Here is a 22,037-nt window from a genome sequence, read left to right as displayed (position 1 = left end):
TAGCTAACATTTATTGAGTGCTAATCTCATGCTAGGCACCATGCAAAGCTCTTTACACACAGCATCTCATTTAATCATCACCACTGTATGCAGTAGTTATCATCTCCATTTTATAGGTGAGGAAACTGAGGTCCAAGGAGGTTAAATGGCTCATTTAGGATCACACAGTTAGTAGATGGTAAAGTCAGGATTTAAATCCAAGCAGTCTGACTCCAAAGCCCACATCTTAAACAACAATCTCCTCCTTTTCCTAGGGTCAGCCCCCTTTGCAATCGGTTCTGCTTTGGAGGGCATTGTGCAGATTATGGCAGAATGTAGAGAAAGTTCCAAGACAAGTCTTCCTTTGCTAAGAGGTGGTGGGAAGATTCAGGCTTTGGATTTGGATCCCAGCTCTCATACTAGGACATTGGCTATTCAATGAGCTTTATTCTTTTAAATTATTTTGGGATGTACACAGGGTATATGAAAAAATAAATATCGCCTTTGCCTTCATGGAGTTTAGAAGGAAAGACAGACTTTTTTTTCCCCTTCTCCTACTTCCACCCCCGACCTACGAATGTTGCTGTCTCCCCTTAAGAACTGGATCTCTGAAGGTGGATGTCTCCTCCCACGCACTCTTGCTATGCATCGAGAGCTTGGTGCCCCTGGGAGGCCTGGCACACCTGGAGTATGGTCCATGGCTCCATCTGGGGCACGAACCTAGGACCTTCTGCATGTAAAGCAGACATGCTAACCACTACACTATGGAGCCACCCCGAAAGACAGATATTAAATAAATACTTAATTATAAATTATGTCCTTGGGAGGCAAAGAACAGATTGTTAGGAGAGAATAGCTAAATGAGGGCCAGAGACAAACAGCCTTGAAGACGATCTATTTTCATTTCATTTTCCTTCCTTCCTTGATTTATTAAGGAAATATGTCTTAGGTGCCTACTGTATACACAGCACTCTCTCAAGTGCTTTGGAGAATACCAAAGAAATAGAAGACAATGCTCGCTAAGCTGGAGAGACAGAAGATATATTTAGAACTGTACGTTGAACAACTAGAGAATTAAAACAAGTGTGTGTCCTCAGGTTGTCCATGGGGCATTCTGTGTGCCTAATCTTACTCATAATATGGGGATACTATTTGTCTTTCCAAATCATGTATTTGTGAGGACCAAATGAGATCATAGGGTGATGGGTGTCTCCCTGCTACAGGCACAGAAGGATTGGAGAGTTAGGGGAGGGTCAGCATGGCATAGAATTGTTAATCTGGCAGTGCTCTAAGAAGGGCATGGACTTTAAGTCAGGTTTTAAAGGTGACAAGTATGGATTAGGAGAGAGGAGGCTGTTCCCTCCCATAGGCCAGGAAGCAGCATATGGGAGGGAATTAAAGAGGGAGAATGAACCAGCTATATGAGGGGCAGCTGGGAGTCCTGCCTGCTGGGTTAGTGGAGTCCTGTTACAGAGAGGTGAGCTTGGCTTAGAATGGATGATCAGTTCACGGAAAATTTTGTCTGAAGAGCCACTGATTGTTAGAAAAGTCTATGGAGACCTTCCTGCCCAGCTTAGAGATTAATTGGTAAGTGCTTCCTGGCCATTCATGGGTTTGTTCATTAATGTTGAATGATTGCAATATATGAGAAATAAGTGATTAATCCTTGCAGGTTAGAGAATCAGAATAATTTGCTTTAAAACTGGGTAGTAAATGATTCTACAGTTTACCTCAGAACTGCAGAAGTCCAAAAATGTAAAAGCTTCCATTTCTAGTTATCAAGTTTGGGGCTAATTCTTTCCTTTGTTAAATCTTTCTTGACTTCCTTTGGAGTGAAATGTCTTGTACTAAATAATTTGTATGATTGTTCACGGTAGCTGCTTAACACATTTCATTGCATAGTAACAGTGTCCAGTGTTTGCGATCCACTTTCTACCTGCTAGTGTTTTCTTACACACTGTATTAGGGAAGGGGGTAGGGGGATGGCACCCTCCCTCAGCTAGTCACCTAGGCCAGACACTTGGGAATCACTCTGGGCTATTTCTTCTATCACCTTCTCCATATCTACTACCACTGCTATAGTTTTTCTCATTGCTTCACTAGTCTGTTGTAAAAGACACCTTAGTGTTCTCTCTACTCCAGTCTTACAGACCTATCCATCCCAATTCATGTCATAGTCGTATGTAAAGATCTGGGAGAAGGGGTTCTAGGAAGAGAAAATAACCTACACAAGCCTTGCGGTAGAAAGGAACTTTGCACATTCGAGGAACCGAAGGAATGCCAGATTGGTTGATTAGGATGCTAAAGAGATGTATGAGAAGGCAGAAGAGAGGTGAGCAGGGCTCAGGTCATGGGGACCTTGTTGGTCTGCTTTGGTAAGGAGTTTGAATATTAATTTTAGATGGAGTGACCCGATCTGCTTTATAGTTTTAAGAGCTCATTGTGGCTGTTTGTGTGGAGAGCCCTGGAATCTGGCTCCCTTCTGGCCAGCATATTGGCCTGAGTGAGGCCAGGCTCCTCACTCAACTCTGCCTAGCAGAGCTATCATGCTCTCTGCCCTTTCAGGTTTGACTGGTACTCAGCCCTCACTCCTATGCCCCCAGTCAGTCCAAAAAGGGCAGTGCCTCTGTTAGGTTGGCCCCAGTGTTTGGCATGCCTCCCGGTGGCCTGAGCCTATAATTTGGTGAATTGGCTGGTTACAAAAATAAAAAGTGCGACCTATAACTAAAGCTGAGTGGATTCAGTAAAGAGGGAGCTTTTAATTTGCTGAGGTCCTGGGCTGTATTTAACTGGAGGAGAAATGTGTCTCCTCCCTAGGCGCTGCTCCATTTTCTGCCTTTAGTGCCTGGCAGGTTAGGATTTGTAAGCCTGGGGGTGAGCTATGGGAACTTTAGGGAGATAAAGGATGGGATGTTAGGGTCCAATGACAGGTTTGATGCGGCTGCCCGGGCAGTTGGCATTATTCAGTCTTGCTTCTTATGTAGCACACTGGGATGAAAGTAGAGTTTTTAAATGTTTGATTGTGCGATCACTCATTTATTCATTTAACAAAATTTTATTGAATGTTTGCTCTGTATTTTAGATGTTAGGAATACCATAGTGAACAAAAGAGACAAAGAGACCTGCCCCATAGAGTTCACATTGTTTTGGGGAGAAAACCAAAAAAGATACAGGTATATAATATAATATTAAGTAGCAGTAAGTGCAATGAAGAAAAAGAAGGTAAGGGGATAGAGAGAAATGGGGGCAATATTTTAGATAAGGTGACAAGGCAAATTTTGGGATTCAGGTATGAAAGCAAAGGGAAATAGTAAAAGGCAACTATCTGTGGACTTTAAATCCTGGCTCCCAGCATTTCTCCAAGGAAAGGGCTCCCCATGGTGGTGCAGCCAGTCTGGGCAGGGGTCAGATCAGTGCCCGTCTGGGGGCCCAGCTGGATTCTCGCCCCAGGATCTTAGGGTTGCCTCTCCTCGGCTCCACTTGTCAGAACTGTCTGCAGGGTGAGGCAGGGTGCTGATTAACTGTAAGTAGAGACCTGTCTTTCCAGGGCTCCTCAAGCCTGATTCTCTCAAGATTTCTTGAAGTCACTTTGTGTGTTCTTGGCTAGAGGAGGAAGAAGTCTGGCCTGAGAAACTGCAAGGAATGCAGGGATTCTTCTGCCTATGACTGGATGCCCAGCTAGGCCTTTTGTAAGAGCTTCAGGGCTCAGTGGATTTGGATTTGAATCCTGGCTCTTCCATTTATTAGCTCTGTGACCTTGGGCCAGTGCCTTACCTTCTTTGAGCCTCAGTTTCTTTATCTGTATAATTAGGGTAATACTACTTAGCTTCTAGGGATTTTGTGAGGATTAAATAGCATATGTAAAGGATTCAGGGCAGTGTCTGGCATAGTGGGTGCTCAATAAATTTTGAGTTGAAATATTCTAAGATCACTAACCTCTCAAAGTCAGGGGTTTGGTATTAAGGAGAATATTCAAGAAATACTTTTGCTGATGGGTAGAGACTGGTTCTGTGTATCTCAGAGTTGTAAAATCACTAAACTGCACTCCGTATGTTAGTCCCCTGCCTTTCTACTTGATGCTGTTGGCCTTGTCATGACTTCTTCACAGGCCTTAGGACCTCCATGAACCAGCGTAGTCCTTGGTCTGCCCTTTTCACCTCTGGTACAGCCATTGAAGGATTGGACTTTAAGAACCTTTCAGACTGGGACTTTTACCAAGGCCAGAACAGCCAATGTAGGCCTGCCAAGGTTGAGACTTGTACTCCTGGGACTGTATTGAACTCTGGGGTGGTGGAGGCCACTGTTATGCAAGCTCATTTGCAGATTGGCACTTCCCTCACCTCAATGCTAGCCTTAGAGTGAGGCCCAGATGATGTTCTCAAATGGATGGATGAGAAATAGCTAACTGGGAAAGAGCATCTTCATGTGAACCTTCTGTGTCTACAGTATGCTTTGGGCCCCTTACTTTGGACAGACTTCTTATTTGTGCTTGTGGTATTTTGTTTTTGCTTGCCGCTCAGCAGAATCAGCATCACACAAGCACTCATTATCCTCAGGCCCTGGCAGTCAGGGCACTTGGTGAATCCCTTGTAAAGTGCTCATGTCTGCACATTATTTTCTGTTGCATCTGGCATGAGTTCCAGATTAATGGTCCAATACCAGCTATTAGTTGCTAATTACTGCTGGCATCATGAGAGACTAAGGAATTAAGAATCTTGTGCATTTATGGGACAACAGGTCCTGGTGAGCTCCCAAAGCATTTGTCATTTCCTTGGAATATCCTTGTTAAAAGCTGTGAGCATAACCTCAAGAGTTGAGGGGTAGCTAGCTAAACAGTATCTGGTGACATCTAGCTTCTCAGTCAATTCCCTCCAAGAATTGTAAAGAAACCACCTAGCACTCGTAGCCTATAGATGCCCAGGGAAATGTCAAGTTGGCGTCATGACATTGCAAAGTACCAGCTGCCTCTGATTGTCTCAGAGGCAAGAGAGCAGAGAGCTTACCTCAGGCCTACTCTATGGCAAATCAGGTAAAGGTAAAGATTCACGTCAGTACCCTGGTAGTGTGGAGGGCCTCTGAGGTGGCGAACAGACTGGTTAAGGTGTCATCTTCCCCACCTGAAGATGGGGAGAGGGACACAATACCAGCCCTCAAAGACTCCCCAAGTGCACCCTGGTGTTCATTCATGCAACAAGCATATATCAAGTATTTAGAATTGTGTTAAATGCCAGAGAAGAAAACATGACTAAGACAGTGTCTGCCCCAGGAGTTCAGTCTAGAGGGGGAGACAAACACATTAAACATATAATTGCAATGTACAGCTTGGGAAGTGCAGTGGTACAGATATGGGAGCGTCCAAGGAGCACAGGGGAGAGGTGGGGCCAGGGGAACACTGCCTGGCTACAGGGATAATTAAGAGTTGGAGAAGTGTGAGAGAGAAAGCATTCTAGGTACAGGGGCCAGCATGGGCAGAGACATGAAGGTGAGACAGCATGATGTGTTCAGAGAATCCTCATGCAGCTGCTTGGGGCTGTTAGAGTGTGAGGTATAAGGCCGAGCGGTGAGAGCGAAGGCTGAAGTGATAAGGAGGGCTTTGAATGCCGTTTTGAAGGGACTGTACTTCATGCTTTTCATAGGAGAGCGGTGTTGTCCGATTTTGAATTGTGGGCAGGTCAGTCTGACAGTCTAGCAGAGAATCAGAATTAGAGGTAGACAGCTCAATGGGGGCCTGGTAGTGGTGACGATGATGGGAGCCTGTATGAGGGGTGGTTTGCATGGTGGAAATGATGAGAAAATCAATAAATAATTAAAAAGATTAAATTTTGAGGACATGGTGACTGATTACATTTGACATTGGGAAGGTAGAGATGAGGGAAAAGGGAGGAATTTAGGATTCCAGATTTCTAGCTTGCTAGATTAGTTAGATGGAGGTACCATTGGTTAAGAGAACACGGGAATAAAAATAACAGAAGGGAAAGTGATGAGGCCAGTAGGAGGCAAGTGAGGTTGTAGAGCCTGTGGAAGTCTGGGTGCAAGTTGTAATGGGTGGTTGGATATTTAAAGCTAAAGCTCAAAGGAGAAGTTTGGGACAGAAATATTTATTTCTATCCCATCAGTATCTACTGGTCAACTAAAATTTGGGGCCGAAAGATTCTCATGCCTTTCTCTATATTTCCGCAGATAGCACAGCCCTTCAGTGACTGGGAGGGGCAGCTCCCAGGACTTATGTAGTTGAGAAGAGTAGTTTAGGTGAGAGGGCCGAAAACAGATTTGTGGCAGAATCAGACCTCAGATTTGTAGACCGCAGGCTTAACCTGAGGAAGTTGGGAGAAAGTGGGGGAGTGAGGGATTTGAGATAAGGCAGAAGACAGATCTCCTCCAGAGGGTTAGAGAAGTTGTCCCCAATCACTCAGCAGAGCACCTTAGTGACTCAATTCTGTCTCCCTGAATTCTGGTTCCAACTTTTCTGTGAATCCTCTGGGTGGCTATTGGCGTCTCAGTCTTATCTTTCAAAGGGGCATGTGTGCGATTGCTCTAACCTAGAGAAATAATAAACATATAAATAAATATATTTAACCTATACTGGTCAGCTATATCTATATAGTCTCTCTTTTATGCATTTTAAAGTACTTTGAGATTGTATTTTGCCTATGTGCTTACAAGCTAACTTGGGTCAGCGGCAGTGCCTGGAGTAGCTCCGCCCAGTTATAATTCATAGAGCTCTTCTCCTGTGCCAGGCACCATGCAGTGTTTTTCATTCATCTCTTCATTCAATTCTTACGGGAGGTAGATATTATAATCTTTATTTTATAGATGAAGAAATGAGTTCAGAGAAGTTTAATACTTTTCCCACTGTCTCATGAAAAGTACCAGGATTCAGATCTAGGTCGTCCCTGATTCCAAAGCCCATTCTGTTATCTGTAGCATTCTGAATGTTTGAAATGTCATTCAGATATGAGAGAATTGTCACCATGTGGTAACCAAGAGGACAGTTCCCTTTTTTTCACATGGTCACTCTTTTATTCTGAGACAGAAGCCTTGAACTTTAGGTGTCCAGCACACATGCTTCATTCATTCAGCTGGTTCCTCCCAAGTTGTGCTGTTTGATGATCAGCTGAAGCCAGCCAGACAAATCCAGATGAACCTTACCAAGTTAGAAATGGAGATTTGTTTTCTTTATAAGGAGATGGCAGGACATGGTAGAAAAAGCCATGTCCTGGCAAAAGTTATGTTACAGTCTGCATATCTGGGTTTGAATCTGAGTTCTCCACTTTCTGGGTGACCTCGAGCCAGTCGATCCCAGATTCTTAATTCTCTCCCCACTTAAACACGTATAATATTTTATCTCCAGTGGTTATTGAGAACAGTGAGATCATATGAGAAAAGTGCATGGTATATAAGAGATTTACAGTAATGTTTTTCTCCTGCTCTGTGACCCTGAGTGAATATAGCACTTAGGATGCCAGACGTTGCAAGAAGCAGAGAAGATCCAGAGTTTCTTTGGGTCATAAGATGGGAACTCTCAGAAGGCTCACTCCAAAGAGTTTTTTTTTTTGCTAGCTGGACAATCAGATGAGATGTGAAAAAGCTGGGACACTCAAAGATGGAGTTGGGATGTGGGCGGCTATGACTTCTGCTGTCAAGCTCTGGCCTTCAGGATATCAAGGGGGACAATGTTTGGGAGTAGGGCTCATGGATTGATAGCAGACCAGAGTCACTGTGATTCCTCCCCAAAGAGGACAGGGGCATTGAAGCTGAGAACCTCCACTTGGGAGCAATTGAAAAAGCAAGGAGACACAGAAGACTTGTAGTGCCTCTCCCCTGCCAATATGACTTGTGACAGATGTGTGCCCATGCCAGGCCTCAGTTTACCCTTCTATAAAGCAAAAGTCATGCCCCTCCCACATGTACACTGGAAATAGGATGGGATTCATTAAGTTTTATGGTTTGATAATAAGCTCCTGGACTTACAATGAGAATCCTGGAGAGCCAGAGCTGGCTCCCTAGCCCGTGCACTAGGTAAGACGGTGTGCTGCCCCCAGCCAGCCTCTGCTGTTCACATCAACAGCCACAGTATCTATTGAACTTCTGTGTGCTAGGCATCCATGTCTAAGAACAAGTGTGTTTAAGGTAAAGTCCATGCTCTCACAGAGCTCGTAGTCTAGTTCAGAATACAGAATGTGAAAGGTGAATAACAGTAAGAGAAAGAAGTGAATCTTCCAAGAAATCTTGTAATGAAAGGGTCTACCACAGTGCCTGACCCAGAGTAGATGTTTATAAGTCATAGTTTCCCCTTTCTTTGTAAATATACAAGTTACCACAAAGCAAAACAGGTCTTCCAGTTGGCACAATACATGATACATCAAAGACACTAGTGTTGGAGGAATGATCGAATACAATCATCAGTAGGAGTTAAAGGCAGTAAAACCCACCTAAGTTCAGGAGAAGAAGTGTGTGATGTGAGGGCTGTTTTTGGGGAGGTTTCATGAGGAAGGTTGATTGTATTGGTCCTGAAGGATACGTACAATTTGAAGAGGCACAGAGGAAGGCTAATGTAATTATTGTCTCAGAGGAGGCATTGTGTGGGGATACAAGCTCAAATATTAGGGTCAGAACTGGGTTCAAATCTCAGCTCCACCACATACTGGCTATGCGACTCTGGGCAAGTACCATGGCTTTTCAACACCTTTGTTTCCTCACTTATAAAATGGGAATAATCATAGTTTCACCTTCACAGAGTTGTTATGAGCATTAAGTGATATAATTCATATGGAGCTATTATCACAGTTCTGTCAATAAATGTTAGCTTTTATCATTATTACTATTTTTGTTTTGATGGTAGCATCATTATTATCCTGCTCATACTTACCCTAGTTCCTAAAACCCTTTGTCATCTGGCTGTTTCCTGCCTGCTGTAATTTTCTCATATACACTTTCATTTTATTATCGCAAATCACTTGGAGACTCTTGGACTTTTTATGGTGTTTTGTGCTTCCACGTATTTGTAAATGCTGTCTCCTTACCTAGAATATCGCTATCTCCCCCTCCTTTGTTACCTTTGCCTGACTCCCTCGTGCTTGATGTTTAAGACTAAATCCTTTAGCATTTCTTACAGGAAGCCTTACATGACTCCTCTGTTCAATTAGATGTTACTTCCCAGGGATCCCACAGTGCCATGTGCACCTCTCACAGCCGTGCTGTCTATACTCACCCCTGGTTTGCTGTGCTGTCTATACTCACCCCTGGTTTGCTTGTCAGCCTTGCTCTCTGGATATAAACTTCCTGAATATAGGGTTCCTGCCCTATTTATTTTTATATCCCTAGCTCCTAGCTTAGTGCTTGGCATACAGTTTTTCAGCAAAATATTGAATAAAAAATACACATACAAAAAAATCTCAGCTAGCATTATGTGTAACATTTACTACCTAGGTTCTGATTTAAATGCTTTACATATATTAACTTATTTAATCATCATAGCAACCCTGTGAAGTAGGTACTATTTCTACATCCATTTTATAAATGAAGAAACCAAACTCATAGAGATTAAATAACTCTTCCAAGGCTATACACGTAGTAAGTGGTAGCCAGGATTCATACCAGGGCAGTGTGGCTCCTCATTTAGTGTTTTAACCATACTGTGAGACTTATGATAGAATATTTATTGAACATACAAGAAAAGGTGAAGAGGCCTTATAAGTCATAAATTACAACTCCATGAACATGTTTTAAAGGCATTAGTAAATATGTAGAGACACTGTTTGGGGATTGAGGGGTGGTAGGTCTTGCCACTCTCATTTATGAAAGATTTGCTAGAGAAGATGGGATATTACCTGTTGTGAATTGGAGGAGGGGCATGGCTGGCAATTGGGAAGAGGATGATCTCTCTGGGGTGTAACAGAGTAGAAAACTTAGGGACAGGAGGAAGAGGAATATATTATGGGGGAAATTCAACTTGCCTAGTCTTTATTGAGCACCTACTATAGTCGTAAACAAGCTGGTGGTGATCCCTGTACCCAGGAGCCTGTAGTCTAGCAAGCTATAAGAAGAGTCTAGATAAAGAGTAGGACAGGTAAGTGGCTTAGACTTATGGCATAAACTGAAGGACAGAGTTGAAACTCAGATTGAGAAGTCTGGAAGTTTGCCGAGGAAGAAGCAGCATATAAAGTAAGTAATTTGGGCTATAGAACAAAAAGTAGATTAAAGGAAAGAGAGCTCAGAAATAGGACAATGGTGAGAAGTTGGATAATCCCTCTAAAAATAAAGGAGCTGAACAAAGGACTTGGCGGTGGGAGATGTAGTAGCAGGATCAATCAATTATTTAGTAAGCACCTGTACATGATTCAAAGAAGGATAAGATATGACCCTTATCCTTGAGTTCATGTTCTAGTTGTGAATAGAGGAAACTCACACATGAAGAGACACTTACGGAACACATTAAATTTGTGTTAAGGTCCGTGGTATCAGTGACCAGGTGTTTTCTTTCCTGTTTTTTCACCCATCTGGAATCCCATTTTCAGGGTTATCTCATGGTTCAGAATAGCTGCTGAAGTTCCAGCTATTACTTCTGCATTCCAACTAGCTGGAAGCAGAAAGGAGAAAAGAAAGGTATATTCTCACCCTTTAATGATATTTCTCAGAAGGTGTACACTACTGCTTGCATTCTACAAGGTCATAGCCACACTCGAATGTCAGGGAAGATGAGAAATATTAATTCTGGGCCTGCAAGTGCTCAAATGAATAATGGAGGTTCTATACTAAGGAAGTTGAGAAGACGGGGATAACAAGCAAGTCTCTGCCTTGTCTTTCTTCACATATGATTATACTTTAAAGCTCAGAAGATGGGCTGATTAGGTTAGGTAGCCACAGAGCTCTTGGATTTTGAGTCAGGTAGTAATAGGTAGAGATTCAGAAGATTGGGGGAACATCAATTACAAGCAAAGATTATGAAAAGAGTGGCTGTTTTAGGAGAGAATCCAGGAGAGGATAAGGCTGGTCAAAGATGCTGGGGTCAGGCTGGGGTAATCTTCTGAAGCTCTTTCTTATTTTAAGATACTAAGAACAGTAGGCCAAGGAGTTCAGGTTTTCTTGTGTAAATGATAAGGAGTCAGAGAAGATTTCTGAAATGAGAAGAAACAATTTATCTTATGTGCTAGGAGGTTTAGAAATTTCATCCACATTCAGGTTCGTTGGGGGTTGAAGGCTGGAAGTAGGGATGCCAGCTGGAAGGTTATCCCAGAGGGTCAGGAGTGAACAGTAGGAGCCTACATGGTGGTGATAGTGGGACTGGAAGGGAAGGTATGGATGAGAGACCCTGGGAGGGAGACGTATTGAGTCTTAGTGAGTAATGGTCTGTGGCCTGGGGAGAGTAACATACCCTTCTTTTGTGGGATGTAACCCTAAACATATTGTGTCCTCTGAGAGGTAGCACTACCTATAGGGCTCCCCAGGCAGGAGGGCAGAATATCAATGAAGAGAAGGGAGGACCTTGGTTGGCTGCAGGGAGCATGTGAGGTTCTGCCCCAGGACTCCTTGGCTTTGGAAAGCCGGCTGCCCCCAGCAGAATAGTTTCCATTCTGCGTAACTGGGGAGTGTGTGGGTCTGGCTAACCGCGAGGAGGGGCTGAGGAGCCAGCAGACAGATCAAGTTGCTGTAGCAGTGGCTTTTTAGCTAGGGCCTGGGGTCTCAGAGCTAACAAGGGTTCTTTTTTCTGAGATTGTGTGCTTCTTCGCTGAGTAGGTGTCCTCAGCCAGGGTCAGGGAGCCAGGTTACTTGCAGGGGTTACCTGATGTCAGGTGTGAGGCCAACAGTGTGGCAGAAGGTAGAGCTGGGTGCTTTGATGGCATTGGGACACGGCCAACTTCCTTTGCCTTCTCAGAATCCAATGGAGGAGTCCTCTAGGATGAAGAAGGGACATTGGGGGCAGAGTTGTATTTGGAAAAAGCCACCTCTGTTCGATGGGTTTCTAGGACCTCCCCTTTATCCGACTTCTTTGATGCGAGTTGCAGAGCTCAGCCTGAGACATCTGGTGAATCCATCTCTTTTTCCTCCAGGCTGCTCAGGGACTTGGCCTGTAACTGCTCAGCAAGTCATTTCTGGTTATAGAGTCATCAGTGACCACAGAAGCACGTTCTCCAGACAGGGCTGGGAGCCTGTGAATGCTGGCTTTACCCTGGCAGCTTGTCCCCAAAGTGATAGCTTCAATTAAATAAAGACAAAAAGCCAGACATAAGCCACTATAGACATTTAAATCATGGTGCACCCTCTTTACTGATGTCTTGTGTCATGAGGTACCCCAGCAGCTTTCTCATAAGCAGCTCAGGCCTGTGTGTGTTTGGTTAGAGTTGTATTGCACCCATGAGCTCCTGTGCATAGTGTGGCAGGTGGAGGAAGAATGAGGAGCAGAGGGGGAGCTGCACTGTTGAGGCTGTGGGTTTGGCATCACCAGGGCCGGTGGCCTAGAGTCCAGGGAGGTGACTGCTGCTCTCTGCCCCTTCCTATTCTTGAACTCTCCAATGTGAGGGGGAGCTGGTTGAAGTGTTCACCCCATTCCATCACAGGGCGTGGTACCTCTCCCTCCAGCCAAGTGTCATGAACTGTTCCTGTGATTTCCTTTCTGCCACAGGATATGGTTCTTCTCCCAGAACCTTTCACAGTTGTTTCAGGCTCATCCCAGGCTGGCTGTTTCAAGTTATCTTCCCCAAACCTGAGCTCTGAAAAGAAAGATGATGGGAGAGAGAGGCAGGTGAGAACAGTCTTGAGCTTCATCTTCCAGGCTGGCAGCAAAGCCAGGCTCGGCGCCTGGGTCCATGGAGGCTGCAGTGAGATCTGGCCACCAATACATTCCACTTCCTCCCATGTGCTACACCCGCCAGTCACGGGGCTGGGGAAAAGTGTGGGTGTTTGGAGGGGCTGCTGTGCTTCCCATGTCTGGACCTTTTCATTTTAGCTTTTGGACCTTTGATCAAACTCTCTGATTTTTTTTGGTTTCCTTTTGACAGGATTGTAGTTTTGGAGGGGACTTAGAAGGAGCTGTGCTGAAACAGCGAGATAAACAGTGACGCAGAGGTGGCGGCAGCGTAGGCAGTGGGCTGGGCCTGCCTGCCATCTGGGCGGGCTGGGTGGAGGAGGACTCCCGCCCTGCGTATTGGCCAGCTGGCCTGTGTTAAAGCACTGGCTGAAAATAACTCTCATTGTCTGGGAGCTGCTACTGCGGCAGGGCTGACTGTGGCCGCCAAGGGGGGCGAGGCCCAGGAGCTGGTACCTCCCACCCTTTGGGCTCGTGCCCTTTGGGAGCAGTGCCCAGCTGGCCACAGCTGTGCCTACTGCCTACCAGTAAGAGACAAGTGGAGGGTAGGCTGAGCCACTCCTAATGCTCTGTCCTTTCGTCGACTGGGGATGGGTCTTTGTGCCCAGTGTTGCCCTGGACTCCCAAACTTCATGCCTCCTACCACATTCCACCTTTGCCCTATACAATGGGCTGATCTATGGATGCCCAAAAGGACATGGTGGCAGCTGTGGCCAGGGGCTAGGCAGCATATGGTGCCCAGGACAGTGCCTTATTTCATCTCCAGGGAAGTTCTAGATTCAGCTTCCCAGGGTTTCTCACTTGGGCCTGGGGCTACCACGCTTGGGAGAAGTGTCCAGCCGTAGGGGATTTGGGGAGTAGTTCTGAAAGGGAAAATATTAAGGAAACCACTAACTCACATTCTGTATTTGCTCAAAACATCCCCTGCCTGCCTTCCCTAAAGCCTCCAGAATCCCCCTTGCAGGAAAGTTTCAGATATTTTACTCCCTGCCTCTCAGAGGAGCTATGCCATTTTTGTCTCTCTTCCTAAGATTTGTCATGATTGACTGGGACCAAAGAAACAGCCGGGAATTTTTGGTGGTGCCTATTTCTTGTGTGTTGGGTTTTCCCCAGGCCTGGCCCAAGGATACCGACAAGTCAGGGGTGAGTCCCAAAGCAGGGCCTTCAGCTGAAGGAAACCCCAACCCCACCGGCATTTCCCTCCCTGCAATGGGAAGGAAATGAGGAGGGGCTAACTGGCTGGGGGTGCAGAGCAGGAAAGAGAAGGGAACCTCTGTGACCAGATCTGCCTTCCTCCTCCTCAGCTTCACTGCGGGGAAGGGGTCAGGTGAGGAGTAAAGGTGCCTTGCTCCTACAGAACCCAGAAGGGTGTTGGCCTTTGAACAGGGCACTCTGCCTGGCCTCAAACTGGCAGTAAACCAGAGTTGCCTTGCTGGAGAAGCATCAGATCCACCCCTTTCTGCTTCTTCCCGTTACTGTTTTTTATTATTAGACTTCTTGCTGGTTCCCTCTGACTTAGGACTCAGTCTCAGAGTTGCTTTCAGTTTGAGTTCATCCTCCTCTTCTCCTCCCATCTTCCTGGGGTCTCCCTGTCCCAAGGATGGTGGTATTTAATTGCCTTCTAGTCTTAGAGGAAACCAGAGGGGGATCAAAGAAAAAGTAAAGGATTGCTATATCTTCAGAATGTTGAGAAGCAGTTGCTGAAGGAGGAACAGAGGCTGAGATAGAGAGACAATCCAGAAATGAGAAGGCGGGTCCTTGGGATGTCACCACATTACACAGGCGTTTTAGGAGGAAGGGGAAGGGAACTATGTTGAACACCCACAGTGTTCTAGACACATACAAACATAAAATGTTTATCATTTAATCCTCATAAAACCCTGGGAAGTAGTGAGATTATCTCGTTTTATGGACGAGCTCAGGTTCAGAACTGAGGTTCAGCAGCTCTGAAGAGCCCAAAGTTGCTCTTGCACCAACTCCACATCCAGTGGCCTCTGTTCCAAGACAGCTGTGCCTCCTTCCTGATCAACAAAGGTCCCAGCAAGGAGGTAGCAAGAGCTTAGCCTTGCATCTGCCTTCTAAGAGCCCACAGTCCCTGCGGAACCGCTGAAGGAAAGTGTCAAGGAAGCAAACCTTTGACTGAGACCGGAACCTTGTCAGGTTTGCTCCACAGCTGTCCCCGGAACTCAGGAAGTTGTCCTTCCTTAGGGCAGAGCAGCTTCCTCAGGACATTGGAGTGCTACTGGACTCACGCACATTATCAGATGGAAGCAGAAGCCCCAACGACCTTGTCTGCCAGGGAGAGAACTGCCCTGACTAGGCCCTGTTCCCACCCCACAGCCAGTGACCAAATTCTTGTGAGAGTACCGGAGGCTGGGGGAATTCCCCCTACCCACTTTCTTCCCCATCACACTTCAGCCCCAAAGAAGCAAAGAAGGCTGGCATCACAGTCCGGAAGGTGCTACCCAGAACTATAGACTGGAGGATGTGGGCTTGTGGTCAGAGTTGATTTGTGCTTCTGCCACCTGTTTTTATACTCTAGGGGTTCATCTCTTCTGAGCATCTAATGTTTGACCAGGTCCCTGATATGCCTCTTGCATGCTCTCAGACTAGGGTTCCCTAAGGGAATGACTTTCCTCTGTATTTGAAGTCTCAGGAGTACCAAGTGTTTTCTCACCAGTTCACCTGGTGGGGAAGTGGGAGGCCGCAGCAGCTGGCATTGAGTGGCTGAGGGAGGAAGTAGACGGGATGTCATATTTGCCACAGTAGTGACATGCTACCCCGACCCTTTCCCCAGTGGCTTTCTTCCAAGGGAGACAATAGAAAACTGTTTTCATGATGCAGACTTGAGAGAAATGGGCAGATGACAGTGATGTGCTTAGCATGTGCACAGAACCAGAATGAGGCCTGAGGACTGTTTCTGTTCCAGTCTCCCTTTTGGTTCAGCTGGCAGCAGCCTGGCCCTGGTTAGGTGGGAGACCTTGCTCCGGCCTGCCTTTGACCTTTGAGTCCCTGTTATGTTGTGGGCTTCTGCTCTGCACACAGACATGCCGAGATTGGCCCTTAGCAAAGTAGTTCTGGAGAGAGCATTTGGGGTTGTATTTGCCGTCCCTGCCCCACTGCCGCCCCCACCCATGCAGCCATTGGTATTGCATCAGCAGTGGGCCCTCTCTGGTTTAATCGTATGTCTGTAGATAAATGCATAATAGATATGTATGGTAGAAATAAATGTATAAAGACTTTTTTTTTGGTTTCCTAGAAAATGGAGGGCCCACTCACAGGATACTCCTGCTTCTTCTGGACTAATGCAGGGTTTGTGACTCCTTGGTGCACACAATTCATGTCCCCAGGGATTGGGATATCAAGGAGCGGGAAGAAGTAAACCAAGTGGTCATGCTTGGGTTAGAGCTGAACTCGGGAGCAGTCGGCAAAGGAGAGAAAGATGAGAGGAAGGCCCTCCAGGTGGCCTGCAGTGTGCTCGGGAGGGGGCTGGATTTGTGGGAAGTCATGCGGGTTATCGGAGAGCTATGATACTGCAGGTGGGAGATCGTATTTGATTCAGGAGTATGGGGGTGGGGCAGGTGCAGCGATCTGCCTTTAGGAGCAAGGGTTGTGACCTGCAACACAGGTAGCCGGACTCGTTAGCAGAGAGGCTTGGCTGGATGGGGATAGAAGCTGCTGGCCTGGGTGTGGCCAGGTCATGGATGCCTTGTGCTTCACTCACTCACTCACTCACTCACCTACACTTTTATTCAATAGTGAACAAAGTAAAATGATATCTGATCTGTCTTATGTTCTAAATTAGAGTGTCTCAACAAGAAGTTAGGACACTTTACTATAAATTAATTGGGAGCTGTGTGTTGTAAGTAATTTGCTACTAATAAAGTACTAAAGTTTTAAAAGTTATTTCCTAAAAATATTCTGAGAAGTTATCTTTATGCTAATGTCCTTCTCCTTCACTTGTATCCTAATATGAGACAAAAGGGTAGAGTTGTAGCATCTACACAGGCTGTGGGTGGCTCAGGATTTGCCCATGGGTGTGCATAGTACAGGAAGGCCACCCATCTCTCAGGCCATGGGAGAAAAGCAGATTGAAAATTTCCGCTTTAAACTGGTGGCTCTCAAACTTTTTTGACCTGTCCCATGTGAAGAAACATATTTTACAGCATAACCTATATGTGTATGTGTATACGTATATACATAAACTATAAAAGAAAAAAGCTTTATGAAAGCTTCATTATATTTCCTACTTGCAATGAATTCTGGTATCTTCTATTTTAATCTGTTCATTTTCCTTCAAGATAAAGATAATCTCGATTCACTAAATTGATTCCATGACATATGGTTTAGAAAACATTGTTCACCCAAACTGAAGTAAATATGAAGAGGAGGTGGGAGGTCTGTCCCGCTTCTCTGAGCCTTCCTTATCAGTGATAGAGTGTCAGGGTGAACTGAGGGTCCAGGAGAGGAAAGGTGTGCGTGCGTAGTCTAGCTTTTCTCTCCTCTAGGTGTGTGTGTGTGGGGGGGTGGGCACATTCAGCCCCGTTGACTCAGGTTCTCTCCTCAGAGCTCCATGAACCTGCCTCCCGACAAGGCCCGGCTCCTGCGGCAATATGACAATGAGAAGAAGTGGGATCTGATCTGTGACCAGGTAAGGAGTTAGGGCCAGGGCCAGGAGGTGAGGGTTGTGTCTTGAGCTGGAGGAGGCAGCAGGGCCAAAGGCATGGATTGCAGCCTTGGAGTCTGTTGAAGAAGCTGGTCTGAACTTGGCCTCAGTCTATACCCACTTCCTGTTCTAACAGAGATAGGGCTGGTAGACTGAGTTCCCCTCTAGCTCCTACAAAGAGCCATCTTGATTTCTTCCCAACAGTCAGTGGCCTAAAGGAGGTTTGTGTAGGTCTGGAGTGTAGGTCAGCTGTGGAGGAGTTAGGTAGTTTTTTAGCAGCGCCTGTTTCTGCCTTTCCCCAGGGTGAAGGCTGTGCCTGACGGGGTAATAATGCAAAAGACCATGTCTCTCTCTCACTCTGCCCCAAACATGGCAAGCAGCAGGATTTTTCTCATTATTTACAGACTTTTATGAACAAGAAGCCCCAGTCCTCTAGTCTCTTGTTCCCAAATCTTAGAATGTGATTATTAGAAGCTCTCACTACATGAATAGTGTTTAGAGCTGGACGACAATACAGAGGTTATTACTTAGCTCAGAACTAAGAACTAAGACCAACTGCCTGGCTTTTTCTCCTTTAGACGGTTGAAGATCAAAGTCACAAGTCTGAACTCAGACAGGCCTGCCTATAGGGCTAGGTGCGTTGGCTTCTGCTGCCTTACCTCTTGGGAAGTGTGGAAGCACCTGACACAGTGCAGGCAGTGTGTTTGCCCAGCAGTTTGCCATGGAGCCTTGCATGAGTAAATTTATTATTTATTTTCAAACACTGAGTAAAATCATAATAGCTAGCATTTATTGAGCGCTTATTGTGGATCAAGCACTTTGCATTTACTTAAATATCTCATTTAATCCTTGCAAAAACCTTGTAAGGAAGGCACCTGTTATATTTTGTAGATGAGGAACCCTAGTAAGTGATGGAGTCAGGGCGATGGAGCCAGGGCTCAAGCAGCCGACTCTGTGCTAACCATGAGGCTCCTCTGTCTCCCAAGTCACGCCGCTTGACCTAAGGTAGGATTATGCCTCAGAGAGCCTAGTCCAGGTCCCTCCCTCTCCAACAAAGGCCCATTTCCTTGTGTTCTGCATTAGGAGGAGTTGGCGAACATGGTGAGCATGTGCTTGAGTTTTGAAGAACAGCAACCCTTGTTACTGAGTTTCTTTAACTGATAAGCTCTTAGTCTTTTCTAGGTCACATTATTTTAGCTCATTCTCAAACCTTCCTTTTTTCCTTTCATTTTGCTTTTAGTTCCTATTTTCTAACATTGTATCATTCTTCTGGGCTTTTCTGGCCCCTCTACCCCCAAGTCTTCAGATATCTCAGTTGTGAAGGCCTTTACAGGACCGGAGTGCCTGAGTTTTTCCTGAGTTTCCCCTTGGGTCAGATAAGGGGTTTCGGCCAAAATGGCGAGGGCATGGTCTCATGCCCTGTGTTGAAGGAGATTGAGGAATGACCTTGCTGAAAACAATCTTCAGCACTGATGTTGCTTTGGACTGTTGGGGCCTAGGGCCTAGGCAAGGAGCAGAAAGTGTGTTTGCAGCCCTGAGCTGTGTTAATGTTGCAAAACCAGTCCAGCCCCAAATTCTGGGTTCAGAGCTGAGAAAGTCGATCTCTATAAGGATTGGCACCCCTTCCCTTGGCCTTCCTACTCCCATCCATCAGTTGGCTAGGCAGTGAACAACAGTTTCCCCAATCATCTTTGTTATGGGTGCTGTTCACAGCTCTTCGATCTCTGCATCTACACAGCAAGCATCAGGCTCTTAAAATAATTTTGACATGGAAAAATCTAGGCTAATGGGAGGAGGGGAAGATGGTAACATATGGGAGGCACCCAAAGACAGGTCAGGGAAGGGAATCTACAGTTTAGGTGTTGTTCAGGGCCAGGTGACACCTTTAGGAGGCTGGGTCCCTTCACATCGAACGCAGTGAGTGCTCTACTTCCTCAGCACTCCTCAGAACATCAGGTGCACACGTGTGTTTCCCTTACAGGAACGATTCCAGGTGAAGAACCCTCCGCATACTTATATCCAGAAACTGCAGAGCTTCTTGGACCCCAGTGTAACTCGGAAGGTGAAATGTGAGGCAGGGAGGCCCCATCTCGCTGCCCTTTATAGTCCTGTGGTGTGGGGTCCTTTGACTTGGGGTGGGCCATCTGCTTCTGCAGTGGGAGTTGGGTTTCTGGGTTCAGAGGCCATGCGCCTGGAGTGGCTGCCTGATGATAGAGGGAAGGCCTATCACTGCCCTCTTGTATCCTTTCCCTTTCCCTTTTCTACCCCTTTTGTTGGTTCTGTGAAGTTGGATTGGGGCCTCCATCAGTGACAGAAAATTCCATGTTTACAGAAGTTCAGGAGGAGAGTGCAGGAGTCCACCAAAGTACTGAGGGAGCTGGAGATCTCACTTCGTACCAACCACATTGGGTGAGTCAGATTTGGCCATCAGAGCCTCTTTACTTGGTCACTCAGGATCTGATGTCCTCTGAGGATGGTGTGCCTGTTTATCTCTCTGCCAGGGGGCAGAGTTGCCCCTTGAATGGCTTTGGTTCCCTAGAACTTCAGACTGTTCCTTTTCTGGCCTCTCCCCCTCAGCTCTGCCAGCTGCTGACTGGATGCTGCTGGCAAGCTTGGGACCTCTCCTGGGGTCCTCATCCTGTGGCTTTGAGTGGAAGACGTTCTCACAGCAGCTAAGACTGAAATCTGCCTGTGGCCTGGGACCGGGCCAAGGAAGGCCCAGAGAGGGACGGGGATGGGGGAGCATATTACATTGAGTAGCTAAGACCTAGTTCCTGGACTGTTTGTTGCCCAGAAGGTTATTTGCTTGATTTTGAGACAGTATTAAAATGAGTAGAAGTTTCTTGAAGTACCAGGAAAGAAGATCTGAGGCCGTGGGGACCAGGGGTTGAACATCTTCTGTTATTAACAGACCCTGGTACTGCTATCCATTGACAGGGCCCCTAGGAACTGTGTGAGTCTTTTTTTTTCTTCAGTCTATGATGGGGAACCAGACATGCTGAACAGGCAGAGGGCTAATTCGTCAGGTACAGTGAAAGATGGCAGTGGTCTGTTTCATAAAACCAAAACCGGCCATAGTATATATAGTGAAAGTGAGAGAGAGGGAGAGACGGGGGGTGGGTGGGGGGAGGGAGAGAAAGAGAAAGAGAGAGAAAGGGAGAGAGAATGTGTACACAAAGGACGGTGAGGGACACCTGATAGAGAACTGCAGGCAGGGCTGCAATCTTGACCAAGGAGCCTGGCACAAATATTGAGAGCTTACATGAGTAGGAAGTTGAGCCATAGGTAGGGGTGGGGGTCACCAGGCAGGTGTCAGTCCCAGGGTCCTGGGCTTCCTGAGAACAGGGGTGAAAAGAACCAAATGACATCATCCACCTTCTCCTTCTGTCCATGGCAGCTGCCCACTTGTCCACCCCTAGACTGAGCATACCCAAGGGCTCTTGTAGAGGCCACGCGTATGTAGCCAGCTGCTTCAGCAGTCACAGGAAAAATGACATAGGAGAGAACAGGAAAAGGATAGTTCCTGGCCTCTGTAGGTGTGCTCAGTGGCCAGAGTTGGTTTTCACACCTCTTCTGTGAACCAGACATTGAAAGCTGACCCACTAGGAAACGTGTAACGAAGCTTTCACCTTTATTTGGTGACTCTTCAGAGAGAGGAAAACTGTCAGGGCCTCCTCAGCTGCCACGACTGTGACGGCAAGAGTGACACAGATGGCAGCTTAGAGAGCGCCACCTACCCTGCACTCCTCCACAGGGCCTGTTCTTCCCTCCTACCCTCCTTCTCAGGCCCTCCTGTCTTCCTTATTAAGTCTTCCTGTGTGATGTTGGGGGTCTGCTTTTCTCTGGAGAGGGCAACAGAGCAGTGTGTGACAGTCCCTTCTGCCCTCCCCTTCTACCTGGTGCCTGCCCCTCTGGGCACTGGCCAGGAGCTGGGGACAGAGCAGCATGTTTCCCAGGCCTAGGGCCCCTTGGCAGTTGGCATACAAGTTAGAGGGCTTGGACCTGGTCCTTGGTTCCCAGGGAACGGCTTAGTGTCTGGCATCTTAGGAGCTCCTGTCATCTGAACTGTGGCTTCTCTGAGTAGCATACAGGAGAGCCAGGATCCTTCCAGGATTTCTGGGCAGGAAGTTAGTCAGGCTGTCCGGCTAGGGTGTGGAGCATGCTCCGGGGTGGTAGGAGCCCAGGGCAAGGTAGCGAGAGGAGTATCCTGCTTCGGCCACAGCCTGATCGGCCTGGGGCCTGCAGAAGCTGGGTGTGCAGGGGCAGCCTGATGGGAACTGAGACCCTGGAGTGGAGAGGGCTGGGAAATGAGATTCCAGAGCCTGGGCAGCTCCTCCTCTCCTTGCTTTGTATTGGTTTCTCAGCCTTGCCTAAGTGCCCTTTAACCTCTCCTCAAAGTGTCAAGATCCCGAAAATAGCAGTGTAGACTCAGACAGGAAATGAGAAGGGGGTGGGGAGCTGGAGAGCAGACAGACAGGAAACGGGAGGCCTGTCGGCCCCCAGAGAGGAAGCTAACTTCAGGCAGCTCCGGTGTCAGTCAGCCTCAGCCAGAGCCTGCTGCCAGATCTCAGGCAGGCCTGGTGCTCC

The 22,037-nt window shown here is 46.7% G+C and overlaps 1 protein-coding gene across 3 annotated transcripts in view; it reads left to right on the top strand.

The window, feature by feature from the left end:
* The window catches only part of FMNL3 (formin like 3), a 50,728-nt gene that overhangs the window by 12,348 nt on the left and 16,343 nt on the right, over positions 1-22,037 (top strand). For all 3 annotated transcript variants that reach the window (XM_023535498.1, XM_011368291.2, XM_011368289.2), the window contains exons 2-4: positions 17,352-17,435; positions 19,432-19,512; positions 19,783-19,859. In XM_023535498.1, coding sequence (XP_023391266.1) covers positions 17,352-17,435; positions 19,432-19,512; positions 19,783-19,859 — 242 coding nt within the window. The remainder of the gene's footprint in view (positions 1-17,351; positions 17,436-19,431; positions 19,513-19,782; positions 19,860-22,037) is intronic.

The sequence above is a fragment of the Pteropus vampyrus genome, unplaced genomic scaffold (genome assembly GCF_000151845.1).
Source record: "Pteropus vampyrus isolate Shadow unplaced genomic scaffold, Pvam_2.0 Scaffold140, whole genome shotgun sequence".
Taxonomy (NCBI): Eukaryota; Metazoa; Chordata; class Mammalia; order Chiroptera; family Pteropodidae; genus Pteropus; species Pteropus vampyrus.
Note: the sequence above shows the minus strand (reverse complement) of the source record. Positions and strands in the feature narration are given on the sequence as shown.